Below are 15574 nucleotides of genomic sequence, written 5' to 3' on the forward strand. Positions count from 1 at the left end.
GCAATGTATGCATCTGAAAAAGAACTTGTATCAACATATAGAGAACTCTGGCCTGGCGCAGTGGCTTACACCTGTAATCCCAGCACTTTGGGAAGCCAAAGTGGGTGGATCACTTAAGGTCAGGAGTTCAAGACCAGCCTGGCAAAGATGGCGAAACCCCACCTCTACTAAAAATACAAAAATTAGGCAGGCATGGTGGCACATGCTTGTAATCCCACCTACTTGAAAGCCTGAGGCAGGAAGATTGATTGAACCTGGGAGGTGGAGGTTGCTTTGAACTGACATCATGCCACTGCAGTCCAGCCTGGGCAACAGAGCAAGACTCTGCCTCAAAAAAAAAAAAAAATTGCAGAGAACTCTCAAGACACAGCCACTATAGCAAGCTACATAATAAGCAAAAGATTTGAGCACTTTACCAAGAAGATACAGAGAAGACTAATAAGCACACAAAAAGATGCTCAGCATCAAAGGTCATTAGCAAAATGTAAATTAAAATCTCAATAAGGTACTGACACAAACCCATTAGAATGGGCTAACATTAAAAAGGCTGACCATACCAAATGTTAGTTGGGACGTGGAACAACTGGAGCTTTCAGACATTACTCATAGAAACAAAACAGTACAACCACTTTGAAACAGTTTGGCAGTCTCTTAAAAAGTTAAATATTCACCTACATATGACCCAGCCATCCCACTCATACCACTCCTAGGTATTTACCCAAGAAAAAAGGAAATATATATCCATCAAAGGACTAGCACATGAGTGTTCACAGGAGCTTTATCTGTAATAGTCAAAAACTAGAAACAATCCAAATGTCTGTCAATAGGTAAGTGGGTAAAAATTGTGTTTTACCCATATCAATAGAATACTACTCGGCAATAAAAATAAATGACCTGCTGATACAGGCAACGACATGAATGAATCTCAAAATCATTAAGCTAAGTGAAAGAAGTCAGACCCCTCTCCCACAAAAAACAGAAAGAGTACATACTGTATGATTCCATTCACATAAAACTCTAGAAAATACAAATTACAGCGACAGAAAACATCTATAATGGTTGTTTGGGGGAGACAGAAAGGAGTGCAAATGGGCATAAGGAAATGTTGGGGGGGTGATGAATATGTTCACTATCTTGCCTGTGATGACAATTTTATGGGTGTATTCAAATGTGAAAACTCATCAAATTATACACTTTAAATATGTTCAGCTTATTGTATGTCTATTGTACCTCAATAAAGCTGTTTTTAAAAAGTACGATTTATGGCTGGGTAAGGTGGCTCAGGCCTATAATCCCAGCACTTTGGGAGGTGGAGATAGGAGGACTGCTTGAGCCCAAGGAGTTTCAGACTAGCTTAGGCAACATAGCAAGAACTCATCTCTACAAAACAACAACGACAACAAACAAACAAAAAACTGATTTGTTGATTTCTACCACCAAAGCCTCTGCTTATAAAATTATTTACCCATTTCGGCCGGGCGTGGTGGCTTACGCCTGTAATCCCAGCACTTTGGGAGGCCGAGGCAGGAGGATCACGAGGTCAAGAGATCGAGACCATCCTGGTCAACATGGTGAAACCCCGTCTCTACTAAAAATACAAAAAATTAGCTGGGCATGGTGGCGCGTGCCTGTAATCCCAGCTACTCAGGAGGCTGAGGCAGGAGAATTGCCTGAACCCAGGAGGCGGAGGTTGCAGTGAGCCGAGATCGCGCCATTGCACTCCAGCCTGGGTAACAAGAGCAAAACTCCGTCTCAAAAAAAATAAATAAATAAAAATAAAATAAAATAAAATAAAATTATTTACCCATTTCATATAACTCAATCAAGACAGTTTTAAAAAAAAAAGTAAAAATATTTACCCATTTCATTAAATAAAAGCAATCATTTCAAGTTTCCTACTGAAGTATAAAAATTCATTCACTTAAGGCTAGGCGTGGTGGTTCATGCCTGTAATTCCAGCACTTTGGGAGGCTGAGGGGGGGTGGATCACCGGTCAGGAGTTCGAGACCAGCCTGACCAACATGGTGAAACCCCAACTCTACTAAAAATATAAAAATTGGCTGGGCATAGTACCTCAAGCCTGTAATCCCAGCACTTTGGGAGGCCAAGGCGGGAGGATCACGAGGTCAGGAGATTGAGACCATCCTGGCTAACACAGTGAAACCCTAGTTACTCGGGAGACTGAGGCAGGAGAATCACTTGAACCTGGGAGGCAGAGGTTGCAGTGAGCTGAGATGGTGCCACTGCACTCCAGCCTGGGTGACAGAGCAAGACTCCTTCTAAAAAAAAAAAATTCACTTAATAAAAAGTATAACTCTGGAATATAAAGTTACTATTTTCCAAAACTCTTTCAGTCAATGTAGAAGCAATTTAAACCATAATGTATTCTGACTGGCTGTCATGGAAAAATGGGAGGGACAGGTTAAATCATGTAGGATCAGTGAAGTCTGGCTTTCTAATGGTTAAGACAGAAATAGTATAATGATGACAACAAGAATGGGGAGGCGAAGATAAGCAGAAGAACCTAAGTCTAATGGTGAAACTAGTAAAATGGAAAGAAGCATGATTATCGAACAACAAAATCTTTTAAAATTTTTTTAAAAATATTTTTTCTTTTATAGACAGGGTCTCTCTCTGCTACTCAGGCTGAGTGAAGTGGCATGATTACAGCTCACTGCAGCCTCGAATTCCTGGGCAAGCAGTATCCTCTCACCTTAGCCTCCCGAGTAGCTGGGACCACAGGCATGCACCACTATATCTGACTACTTTTAAAAACCTTTTTTTAGAGATGGGATCTCAGGTGCAGTGGCTCATGTCTGTAATCCTAGGACTTTGGGAGGCCAAGACCAATCACTTGAGGTCAGGAGTTCGAGACCAGCCTGGTCAACATGGTGAAACGTGGATTGTTTCTAATTTTTGTATTCTCTACTAAAAATATAAAAATTAGCCAGGCATGGTGGTGCATACCTGTAATCCCAGCTACTTGAGAGGCCAACACAGGTGGATCGCTTGAACCCAGGAGGTAGAAGTTGCAGTGAGCATAGATTATGCCACTGCACTCCAGCCTGGGTGACAGTGCAAGACTCCATTTCAAGACAAAATAATAATAATAATAACATAATGTAGTTGCTACTTTTAAAAAAGAAGAGAAAGAAATAAAAATAATGGGAGATTTGGGTTTTAAAAAAGATAGCAAATGAAGGAGAAACTAGCAATAACTGAGATTGAGCTAAAAAAAAATCATTTTTTTGAGACAGGTCTTGCTCTGTCACCCAGGCTGGGGTGCAATGGTGTGATTATACCCCTCGACCTCCTAGAGTCAGGCCATCCACTCATCCACCTCAGCCTCCTGAGTAGCTGGGACTACTCGCATGTGCCACCACGCTCTGCTCATTTTTTGATTTTTTGTAGAGATGGGGTCTCACTTTGTTGCCTACATAGATCTTGAACTCTTGGGCTTAAACAATCCTCCTGCCTCAGTCTCCTAAAGTGCTGAGAATATAGGTGTGAGCCACCACACACTGTCAACATTTTTACCAGAATATTTCATAAAATAAGTGCACTGCTAGGAAGGATATGAAGTCACTTAACTGATCTGTTTAAACAGAACTGTTCACCTGCTCATAGTGAAGTACACAGAGGGTTTTCATGAAGTCCTTAAAAAAACAACCTGGTAGGAAACACAAGGAATCTCCTAATGCACAAGTTTCATTATGCATTTTCCCCAAGCAGTCCAACCCCACTCAGAAATAACACAAAATATCCAAGTGCTTTAAAATCCAAGGCCTTTAATTTAGTTTTTGGTAATGACCACAAATGCCTTCACAAAACCTCTTTTTCACTGTAAATAGAAGGCACTAGGCATTACATAAAACCCTTAAAGCAGTGATTCCTCCTGATGCTGGTAGAGATAAAACATTTCATGTCAGGGTTTACATAGTAACAAAGTCTTCTTTAAAAAAAAAAAAAAAAAAAGACAAATCTGAAAATCACACACCAAAAATTATCAGTCAGTCTTTCTCAGGTTCCCAATGCAATTTTACATCATTTTTACAAGTACACAGTTTGAAATTAAGAGATAAACTAGGTACGATATGGTTTTCAACATGTGTTAGGTTTCAGTTAAATATAGTAAATATGAAGACACCATCATCATGCTAATTGGCATCCTTTGCTACTCTTTAGCTGTGCAAAATAAACTTGAAATGATATATCCTGTAGTGGTATAATTGAAAAGATCCTTGATATGACACTAACAACTTGCAAATTCTGGTCACAAACTGTATATAAATTGTAAGATTATTAAAAAATACCTTTTTGAAAAATAATAAGATGACCATTTATACCTAAATAAGGTTTCCCAGAAAGTTATGAAATACTTTAGCATATAAAAGTAGTTGCCCATTTTCTGAAAAGTCAGCTGTTGTTTATAAAATAACTCACATGATCCAAGGCAAACGACTTCTTTCAAATGCCATTTTCTTTCTATGACTTTGAGGTATGCTTCAAGAGACTGTATCCATAAGAACAGGGCACATTTGAGTATTAGACCACAGTTACAAATGCAATGAGTCTTTCTTGGGTCAGGAATGCTCTTAAGAGTTATATAACAGAGAACAAAAGATAGCTTCTGGAGCCATATCTTTTACAAATATATACAACTAAATTTGGTTATTTAGAAGATAATACAAGATACGGCTATTAACCACATGCTGTGTCATGTGTTCCTATTTTAAACAGTGGCTTCTGGTCGTGTGCAGTGGCTCAAGCCTGTCATCCCAGCACTTTGGGAAGCCAAGGCGGGTGGATCACCTGAGGTCTGGAGTTCAAGACCAGCCTGACCAACATGGAGAAACCCCGTCTCTACAAAAAAATACAAAATTAGCCAGGTGTGATGGCGCATGCCTGTAATCCCAGCTAATTGGGAGGCTGAGGCAGGGGAATCGCTTTATCCTGGGAGGCAGAGGTTGCAGTGAGCTGAGGCTGCGCCATTGCACTCCAGTCGGCAACAAAAGCAAAACTCCGTCTCAAAAAAAAAAAAAAGTAGTGGCTTCTGCAGGATACTCTTATTCAAACACAAACCAAACAACCTTACTCTACCAAATCAGATTCTTCTATTTTTGGCAAGGTAGTATTGTTTAAACAAAAACAACAACAAAAGCTTACCATAGCAGTGATTCAGGCAAAAGTTACCATGTCAAATAACCGTAAGAAAAGTATTCTAAGAAACATTAATATTGAGAAAAAAAACACTACCAAACAAATAATGCTAGGAATCAATCTTATCATTACTAAAATAACTATCACATAAAAAACTTATGAATGCCTTTGAAATAAGAATAGTTCAGTTTAAAAAAACAGCTGATTATGAGATTTATAATTAGAATGTCTTTGAAAAGCATCCAAGTTCATTAATTTAAACATTTAATAATATTTAAATTCATATTTATTTTTATTTTTATTTTAAATGGAGTCTCACTCTGTCACCCAAGCTGGAGTCCAGTGGCACAATCTTCGCTCACTGCAACCTCCGCCTCCCAGATTCAAGTGATTCTCACATCTCAGCCTCCCAAGCAGCTGGGATGACAGGCACATACCACCATGCCTGGCTAATTTTTGTATTTTTAGTAGAGACGGGGTTTTGTCATGTTGACCAGGCTGGTCTCCAACTCCTGACCTAAGGTGATTCACCCGCATTGGCCTCCCAAAGTGCTAGGATTATAGTCATGAGCCACCATGCCTGGCCTAATGTTTAAATTAGTAAAGGGTAAGAGAAAATAAACTCTTCCATAATTAATACTAGATGCCTTCTTGTCTTTGGAGAAACTGGTAAGATTAAATTTTGAAAGTGGTAGAGAAAACAGAAAATCTGTATGACAACTGAAAAAACCCCACCATGTCTATTAATAAACATAATGGGCAACAAGAAACATATTTTTTTAAACAATGATCACTCAACAGAATACCTTATAAAATTACGTGTCATCACTAAGCTAAGGAAAAGCTTCAAGACTAGCAGCGGAACTGTGAAACATGTAGGACAACAGAAGGCACTACATAAACATCAATTCCTCCTAACCGTAGTTGGACAGTTCAGTCTTTCTGTTCTTAACAAGATAGCCAGCGTGAATGTTATTTTTATATCCCCCTGAGTTTTAACATGATTGGGCAAAACAGCACCAATTTAAAAAAATATCTGCAATGCCAGCACTGCAGTATGAATTCACTAATACTGATGACCCCACAAGTCTCTCATAAGAGCACTTTAGAACATGATTAAAAATATAGAAATGCCTTTTGTTGTTTCAGTATTAAAGTGGAACCACCACAGATGTCCACTTTTAAAAATAATGCACTAAAAAGGTCTGTTTATATAATACAGTCTTTCTACCCTGTAACTAGCATTGATGGCCGATTTTCCACTCTGCTGCCACTGAGCGATCTCCACTGTGCGTCTGGTTGACATGTCAGCATGCCTTATGGTGCATAATCCTTTTTGGCTAGAAAATCTTGGTAAATATCACGTCATGCCAGTTTTGAGCAGTATACCTTGCAGGTCCTCTGGCAATGCTAAGATAATGGCATCTATATGTGTCCGTAACTTTTCCATAGTGTCAGGTTTCACAGGTAAGTGCTCTCGATCAGCCTGCAACTACATAAGGAATATTTCACAGGATTTAAATTATCCTCAGATTCTATATTAATACATTATATTCTCTAAGTAAACCATTTTAAAGGCCTACAATTGGATACTTGTTACAGAATTTATAGAAACTAAAAAAGCAAAGAGCATTCCACTTAAACAATTCGTTATTAAGCTCAATAACAGGCTACTATGTAAATTCATAATAAAACCCAGAAATATAAACAAGAATGTTTTTATAGAGCTCATTAGATTCCATGTAGATAAAGTTGGAATAATATGGCATCACAACAGTCGGTTTTGGTGACCAAGTATTTTCAGCAATATATACCATCAATTGACCAATTTCAAGCCCTCTCATTTAAAAAGTTGCTTCTGTGAACTATCACAGGTTGTCAGCTCACATGAGAGGAGGATATCTTCACAGAAAAGTCAATTTAATCTTTGACTGTTTCGGCTACATACCAGCTTATTTTTCAGCTTCAAAACAAGGTCTACTGTTTCTACTTCTGTGTGTTTCTGGATCCAGAGAAGTAAGTCCTAGAACAATAATAAAATCCCAAACGAGTAAGTTCTCAAAATAATATTCAAACCTCTCTGTTTCAATAGGTAAGGCTATTGTGAAGGAAGGACAAGATGGAAAAGAAGAACAAAGTATTTAACCCAGATATAGCACTATAGTGCAAGAATAATTCTCATTAATATTCTAAGAACTGTTAGATATTTTTCTGCATTAGCCAGAATAATTGTCTCATGTTTGGAAGTGAAACAAAATGTAAGAAAATTCCTTTCTGAGGTAGCTTTTTTAGATCAAACAAGAAAAACAAAATTGCTGCTCAAACTGTAATACTAACCCCCATTGCCACTAAGTAGTAACTAACTTATGAAGAACATTAGCTAACAAATCAAGATAACTGAACATGAGTTTACTACTGGATGTAAACTTTGTTTTCAAATAACCTCTTCCTGGGCTTATGTTGCAGGTGCTTCATCATATTCCTTTTCTCAAAGCCACAGTCACTGGGAGTTTCTGTGTAGAAAGTTAACACTGAGGCTAGCATACCTCACATTTAAAGCTAAATATAAATGAAAAGACTATCCCTTTTATTTTCGCAAGTAGTTTAATTTAAAATAGCCTGGTAATACTGAACATAAAAAAATCAGTCTACATTTTTTTTTTTTTTTTTTTTTTTTTTTTTTCTGAGACGGAGTTTCGCTCTTGTTACCCAGGCTGGAGTGCAATGGCGCTATCTCGGCTCACCGCAACCTCCGCCTCCCGGGTTCAGGCAATTCTCCTGCCTCAGCCTCCTGAGTAGCTGGGATTACAGGCACGCGCCACCATGCCCAGCTAATTTTTTGTATTTTTAGTAGAGACGGGGTTTCACCATGTTGACCAGGATGGTCTCGATCTCTTGACCTCGTGATCCACCCGCCTCGGCCTCCCAAAGTGCTGGGATTACAGGCTTGAGCCACCGCGCCCGGCCAGTCTACATTTTTTAAAGTGTTAATACTAACTAAAAAAGGTAAATATGTCATACAGAAAAAGACCTGGAGTTAGGCTTCTTGGATTAGAATCCTTATTCTAGCCAGTAAGGTGCTGGTAAATATTTAACAAGTGGTTCTCCAAAAGAGGTCTCTGGTTTGTAGCATTTGCCAATTTCTGTGGTGTAGTATTCCCACTGTAGGCTATTTCAAGCTACCAACCTGAGGTCACTGAATGCAGAGCTGAGAAGAGATGTAAACAATCAGCTCTTGTGAGCCAATGCAAGTGGACTCCAGCACACTGTTGGCTCCACTACTTGGCAGGGATGTAATCTGAGGCAAGTCATTTAACTTCTAAGCCAAAGGTTTCCCATAATGCAGTTCATAACACACCTACCTCAAAGAATCATGGTAAAGATTAAAACAGATTATCAATATAAAGCCCCTATAATGTCCTTGGCACATAGCGCATGATCTAGAAAAGTTAGTCATCATTACTATTTATAAAGAGTGGATAAAAGGTACAATCTTAAACCTCTAAGAATAACTATCTTTATTTTCAACAGTTGTTAATTGTTATACAAACACACAGTTTTCGAACCTCTTCACAGAGAGCTTCTAGATGGAGTGCCTCCAATTTTTGGGTCATTTCCTTCCGCCGGATCTTAAACCAGCCATCAAAATTTGGAGACTTTAGGAAATGCCTATAAAAATACATTTTAAAAAAGCAAAGTTTGATTATAACTTATTTCCTTTCCTCAATACCTTTCCTATTCAGAGAACCATATCAAACTCTAGAATTAAAAAAAAAAAGTTTAAAGTCTAGCTTTTTGTTTTGTTTTTAAATAAAGCATGACACATGGGCACATGGGTATAAAAAGAGAAAAAAGACTAACCGGTAAAGTCCAATCCAATCGCCTTTTATCCTAGAGGTTAGCTGAGGTCCTGTTTTCTCTAGTGTTTTCATAAATTCTTCTGGAAGAAACTGTCTTAACTGAGGTGGACTCTAGAAAACAGGACATACAATATTTAGAAATTAGAAGTGGAGGCCAGGTGCAGTGGTTCACACCTGTAATCCCAGCACTTTGAGAGGTCAAGGTCAGCAGATCACAAGGTCAAGAGATCGAGATCATCCTGGCCAACATGGTGAAACACCGTCTCTACTAAAAACACAAAAATTAGCTAGGCATGGTGGCACGCGCCTGTAGACCCAGCTACTCAGAAGGCTGAGGCAGGAGAATCACTTGAACCCGGGAGGCGGAGGCTGTAGGAAGCCGAGATCATGCCACTGCACTCCAGCCTAAGTGACAGAGAGACTCTGTCAAGAAAGAAAGAAAGAAAAGAAAAGAAAAGAAAGAGAAGAGAAGAGAAGAGAAGAGAAGAGAAGAGAAGAGAAAAGAAAAGAAAAGAAAAGAAAGAAAGAAAAAAGAAATTAGAAGTAGATATATTCACAGAAGTTGACTATAGTTAGAGAACCCAAATAGGAATGCATTTGAACATATTCATACCTTCCACGGAGAAATACTTTTCTGCAAAGGCATCAAGCTTGCCACGTATCTTTCCTAAAACCAAGAAAAAAAGTCAATAAAAGGAGTGTCTTCAAAAATATTTAAACAGACCTACTTAAAAGGAATGGGTCTTTTAAGTTTTTCATTATATGTCCTTTCAATGGACAACTCCATAACTCCCCACAACAGATATAGCTAAATTCAGACTGATTTGGGAAGTCAGATTTTAAATAAAAATTCAACTAAATCTTGGATAATCCAAGGGACTACCTTTTTCTTTCTTTTTTGAGACATGGTCTTGCTCTGCTACCCAGGCTGGATGTAGCGGTGCGATCAGGACTCACTGCCTCCTGGGCTCAAGCAATCCTCCCACCTCAGCATGTAGCTGGGACTACAGGCACAAGCCACCACGCACAGCTAATTAAAAAAAATTTTTAGGTCAGGTGCCGTGGCTCACGCCTGTAATCCCAGCACTTTGGAAGGCCAAAGTGGGCAGGTCATGAGGTCAGGAGTTCAAGACCAGCCTGACCAACATGGTAAAATACCATCTCTACTAAAAACACAAAAATTAACTGCGTGTGGTGGTGCACACCTGTAATCCCAGCTACTCAGAAGGCTGAGGCAGGAGAATCGCTTGAATATGGGAGGTGGAGGTTGCAGTGAGCCAAGATCGCACCACTGCACTCCAGCCTGGGCGACAGAGCGAGACTCCACCTCAAAATAAATAAATAAATAAATAAATATAAATAAATATAAATAAATTATAAAAAATTTATTCTTACTTAAAAAAAATTTTTGTAGAGACATGGTCCCACTATGTTGTCCAGATTGGTCTTGAACTCCTGGGCTCAAGTGATCCTCCTGCCTTGGTCTCCCAAAGTGCTGACGTTATAAGCAGGAACCACTGCGTCCAGCCCAAGGGATTACTTTTTTTTTTTTTTTTTTTTGAGATGGAGTTTTACTCTTGTCGCCCAGGCTGGAGTGCAATGGCGTAATCTCGGCTCACTGCAATCTTTGCTTCCTGGGTTCAAGTGATTCTCCTGCCTCAGCCTCCCAAATAGCTGGGATTATAGGCGTGTGCCACCACACCTGGCTAATTTTGTATTTTTAGTAGAGAGAGTGTTTCACCACATTGGTCAGGCTGGTCTCCATCTCCTGACCTCAGGTGATCCGCCTGCCTTGGCCTCCCAAAGTGCTGGGATTATAAGCGTGAGCCACCAAGCCCAGCCTCATGCTTTCTTTTTTTTTTTTTTTTATTTTTTAAGAGAGTCTTGCCGTTGCCCAGGATGGAGTGCAGTGGTGCAATCACAGCTTACCGTAGTCTCAAACTCCCGGACTTAAGCAATCCTCTCACATTGGCCTCCCAAAGTGGCAGGCCTGAGCCCAGTGAACCACTGTGCCAAGCCTAGTCCATGCTTTGTAAGCACTACAGTAAAGATTATTTATTCAAACAAATAGACTTAATGAAATAAATAAAGTTGGTACTCATATACCAAGAAAGAATATTTCTTTCTAAAATATAACAGAAAAGATCTCCAGGATGCCCTATATAATGTTCATAGATACATTACTTTATACTAATAACTACACAAAGTTTCTCTACGATGCAGTCTCCAGACTAGGGTCATATCATGGTACTGCCTTTACTTTAATATGACACCCTTCTGAATTTCTTCTTCATCTAGTCATTTATTCCATAAATAGTTGAGAGCTACCATATGCCAGGCTGGTGAATTAATAATAAGCAAGACAGATATAGTCCCTGTTATTATGGAGCTACAGCCTCACAGACATTATATCAAATTGTATTCAAGGTAACTATCAGAGAAAGAAGCTCTACGATAATCTTTTTTTAAGGTGAAAAATGCAGTAACTAAATAATATTTCATATAAAATAAATCATTTAAAATTCACAACAGTCCTGAAAGGTACTTAGGAAAGTGGAATCAGCCACATTTCAGAGGTAAGAAAATTGAGGGTCAGAGAGAGGGAGTGACTTACCAAAGTTGAACAGCTAACACTAAAACAAATAATCCAGCTCTCTTGCAAAGGGCTTTATTTTTAATCACTAAATATACCAGGCTGGCAAAACACACAACTTAAGATATGGTTTTGGAGGGTGGGAAAAACATTTATACACCCTTCACTAAATCATTAAATTATGCAAAAATGTATTTATTAACTTACTAATGGAATGATGAAACTTTGTGTCAGTTCCAAAAAATAGCGTCGAAGAATAACACTTTGAGCCTCAGAAGGACGTTTCTGTTGCACACCCTTAAAAGAGGAAATAATGAGAATCCATATTCTAGTGTTGGAATATAAAACAATGGATAATTATCACATTCAACTGCTATATAAATATAATTTATGCTTGATATTTAAAAAACTAGAACTTCACCTTGAAGTAACTTAATGTGAAGTTCATTGTGCAATATCCTGTGAAAATAATCTTTACCAGAGTAAAACATAAGAGTCCTTAGCTTAGGGAATACTGTTCATCCCATACTGTAACAATGTGAGTTCACAGCTGGGCACGGTGGCTCACACCTGTAATCCCAGCACTTTGAAAGGCTGAAGTAGGTGGATTACCTGAGGTCAGGAGTTCAGGACCAGCCTGGCCAACATGGGGAAACCGTGTTTCTTTTAAAAAAAATACAAAAATTAGCCAGGCATGGTGGCGGGTGCCTGTAAATCCCAGCTACTCAGGAGGCTGAGACAGGAGAATTGCTTGAACCCAGTTAGGCGGAGATTGTAGTGAGCTGAGATTGTTCCACTGCACTACAGCCTGGGTGACAATAGTGAAACTCTGTCTCAAAAAAAAAAAAGTGAGTTCACAATAAAGACAATCTTTATTTTATATCTGCTATATTAAACTATTTGTATTTTTTTTTTAATGATTAATAATCCTCTATTGTTAGATGCTAAGTTACCTCATGGTAGAATCTATGGCTTTTTCACTGTAATTCTCAAGTTCCTATTAAGATTGACATTCATGTTTAGCTACAGCCCCAAATTCATGCCCATACTGTTGCTAGCTTAGTCTTCTGATTTTCATAAAACTTTGAGTCAAAAAAGAGACCCCGGCTGGGCATAGTGGCTTATGCTAATAATCCCAGAACTTTGGGAGACCAAGGTGGGCCTATCACTTGAGGCCAGGAGTTTGAGACCAGCCTGGCCAACATGGCAAAACCCTATCTCTACTAAAAATATAAAACTTAGCCAGGCGTGGTAGTGCACACCTGTAATTCCAGCTGCTCAGGAGGCTGAGGCACAAGAATTACTTGAACCCAGGAGGCAGAGGTTGCAGTGAGCTGAGATCATGCCACTGTACTCCAGCCTAGGAGACAGAGTAAGACTCTGTCTCCCAAAAAACAAAACAAAACAAAAAAAGAGAGATCCTATTTCACATATTGCTTAACGAGATATTACATACCTGAATAAGGAAATTTAAATTAATAATATGAGAAACTAATTACCTTCTGTAACTGTTTTATGATCTCTTCATCTCTATTTAAATATGGCTTATATGAAGTATAAACTCCTAAGAGCAAAGAAAAGAAGGTAAATAGAAAAACCCAAGTACCATATAAATATATATTTAAAAATTAATAAAAGTCAATACCAGGTTTAGAATCCAGGGTCTTTAGATTCTTCAATTTCTTCACTTTAACCTGCTTAGGAATTTCACCTGAAGGAAGCAGCATAAAGATCTTTATAATTATTCTAATCATACATATTGCAAAATTGGAACTTTATCAGATTTATAATCTGTTTATTACTTAAGGATGTTACAATTAAAGCATTCTTAACATCAATGAATATGTTAAGGGTTCAGTCTTGATATTTTAAAACTGGATAAAATGAATACTGGATTATTACAACAGTACAGAAACAATTCATGTCAATTATATAAAATGGATATTTGATCTTTCATTAACATTTATCATTAAATTTTTCCCTTTTTGTCACTCAACCTGTAATTTAAAATATATATGCCAAACACATAAAACTGAAAATTTATGTGCTGAATAGGAATAAAATACCCTTTAAGTACAAATGGAATAGAGAGCAATTCTTAAATGACTATGACATGTAGTCTTCAAGGGTTTGTGGGTTTTTTTATTTTTTTTGATGCCTCTTCGAATTTGGCTTTTCCATTATAGAAATTTACACTGCCAGCAAGTGGCGATAGTGTGTGCAGCAACCACAGGCCTGAGCCACAGATGCACAGGACTCCTGAGCAGGCTGCTGTATTGAACAGCTTGTGTAGTATATACAGGCCCTGGTCTTAGGCTCAAAGAAAGTTAACACCTAAACAAACTTTATAACAGGCAGAAAAATGCCTCAAGATACACATTTAAAAGTGTCATGAATACACCTAATTTTACAGACTTTCTCCACCCTCCCTCTTCTCTCTATAAGGGTTAAAAGAACTTAAGAACTGAAATACAATCCAGAGATTATATTATTATGGAGATTATAATATAATTCAAGCCTCTAAATTCATGAAATACCTTTGTTTAAATAGTTCCATAGATCAAACTGTTAGTTGTGGTATATCTGGGGGTGGGATTATAAGAACAAAGAACATTTTCCTTTGCAATCTTATATTGCAAAAAAATTTCAAGAGCATGTGCTATGATAAAACAGTTATTTCTATAAACTTTTTACTTTGAAATACAGTTGACCATTAAACAACACGGGTTTAAACTGTGATTTTTTTTCCTACCTCTGCCACCCCTGAGATGGCAAAACCATTCCCTCCTCTTCCTCTTCGACCTACTCAATGTGAAGGCTATGAGGATGAAGACTTTTATGATGATCCACTTCCACTTACTGAATAGTCAATATGTATTTTATCTTCCTCATGATTTTCTTAGTAACTTTTTATTTCTCCTAACTTACTTTATTATAAGGATACAGTATACAATACATACAACATACAAAATATATGTCATCAATTGTTCATGTTATTGCTAAGGCTTCTGGTCAACAGTAGGCTGTTAGAAGTTAAGTTTTAGAGGAGTCAAAGGTATATATAGATTTTCTGCTACATGGAAGGCTGGCATTCCTAATCCCTGTGTTGTTGTTGTTCAAGGGTTAATTATAATTTCAATCTTGCAGAGAAGCTGCCAAATAATACAGTCTATAAAGGAAAGAATGAAAGAGATTTTAAAAAATAGTCTATACTCCAAATTTGTCAACTGCTCCAATAATAATTTTAAAAAGATACTTGTTAAAGAAGCAATATCATGGATACACAGTCTTATTTTTTCATCAACTCAGTAAATAATAAGTAAATGCAATATACTGGCAATACAGGAACAAAACAGCTAATTCCTCACATCAATGAGACATAGTCTAACAACAAAATATGACAGAGAAATGACAATACAGAGGACTAGGTGCTAGGATAGAATATGAACAGGATACTATGGAGACACAGACAAGTGTCCTGGCCAAAGAGGAGTAAGAAAATTAATGAGGATTCCTAAAGGAGGTAATATTTAAGCCAACTTAAAAGATAAATAAAAAGTCAAGTCTTCTTTCATCTTGGCTAGGCATAGTGGCTCACGCCTGTAATCCAAGCACTTTGGAGGCCAAGGCGGGCGGATCACCTGAGGTCAGGAGTTCAAGACCAGCCTGACCAACACGGTGAAACACCGTCTTTAAAACAAAACAAAACAAAACAAACAAAAAAAAAAAGTTATAGATGGTGTGGTGGCTCACGCCTGTAATCTCAGCACTTTGGGAGGCCGGCAGATCACCTCAGGTTGGGAGTTCGCGACCAGCTGACCAACATGGAGAAACCCCATCTCTACTAAAAATACAAAATTAGCCGGGTCTGGCAGCACATGCCTCTAATTCCAGCTATTTAGGAGGCTGAGGCAGCAGAATCGCTTGAACCTGGGAGGCAGAGGTTGCGGTGGGCCGAGAT

At 38.2% G+C, this 15574-nt stretch overlaps 1 protein-coding gene across 8 annotated transcripts in view; it reads right to left on the reverse strand.

The window, feature by feature from the left end:
• Positions 1-3768: 3768 nt before the first annotated feature.
• The window catches only part of DENND6A (DENN domain containing 6A), a 135833-nt gene continuing 124027 nt past the window's right edge, over positions 3769-15574 (reverse strand). For 6 of the 8 annotated variants that reach the window (XM_032289582.1, XM_032289580.1, XM_032289581.1 and 3 more), the window contains 8 exons: positions 13259-13324; positions 13113-13177; positions 11821-11910; positions 9634-9687; positions 9022-9131; positions 8727-8829; positions 7109-7183; positions 5629-6652 (listed from right to left, as the gene is read on the reverse strand). In XM_032289582.1, the coding sequence (XP_032145473.1) occupies positions 6521-6652; positions 7109-7183; positions 8727-8829; positions 9022-9131; positions 9634-9687; positions 11821-11910; positions 13113-13177; positions 13259-13324 (695 nt within the window). In that variant the 3' untranslated portion in view covers positions 5629-6520. Of the gene's footprint in view, positions 6653-7108; positions 7184-8726; positions 8830-9021; positions 9132-9633; positions 9688-11820; positions 11911-13112; positions 13178-13258; positions 13325-15574 lie in introns of all 8 variants that reach the window. The other 2 variants (XM_032289574.1, XM_032289578.1) reach the window with 2 other exon arrangements.

The sequence above is a fragment of the Sapajus apella genome, unplaced genomic scaffold (genome assembly GCF_009761245.1).
Source record: "Sapajus apella isolate SASKATOON/1434 unplaced genomic scaffold, GSC_monkey_1.0 scaffold23, whole genome shotgun sequence".
NCBI lineage: Eukaryota > Metazoa > Chordata > Mammalia > Primates > Cebidae > Sapajus > Sapajus apella.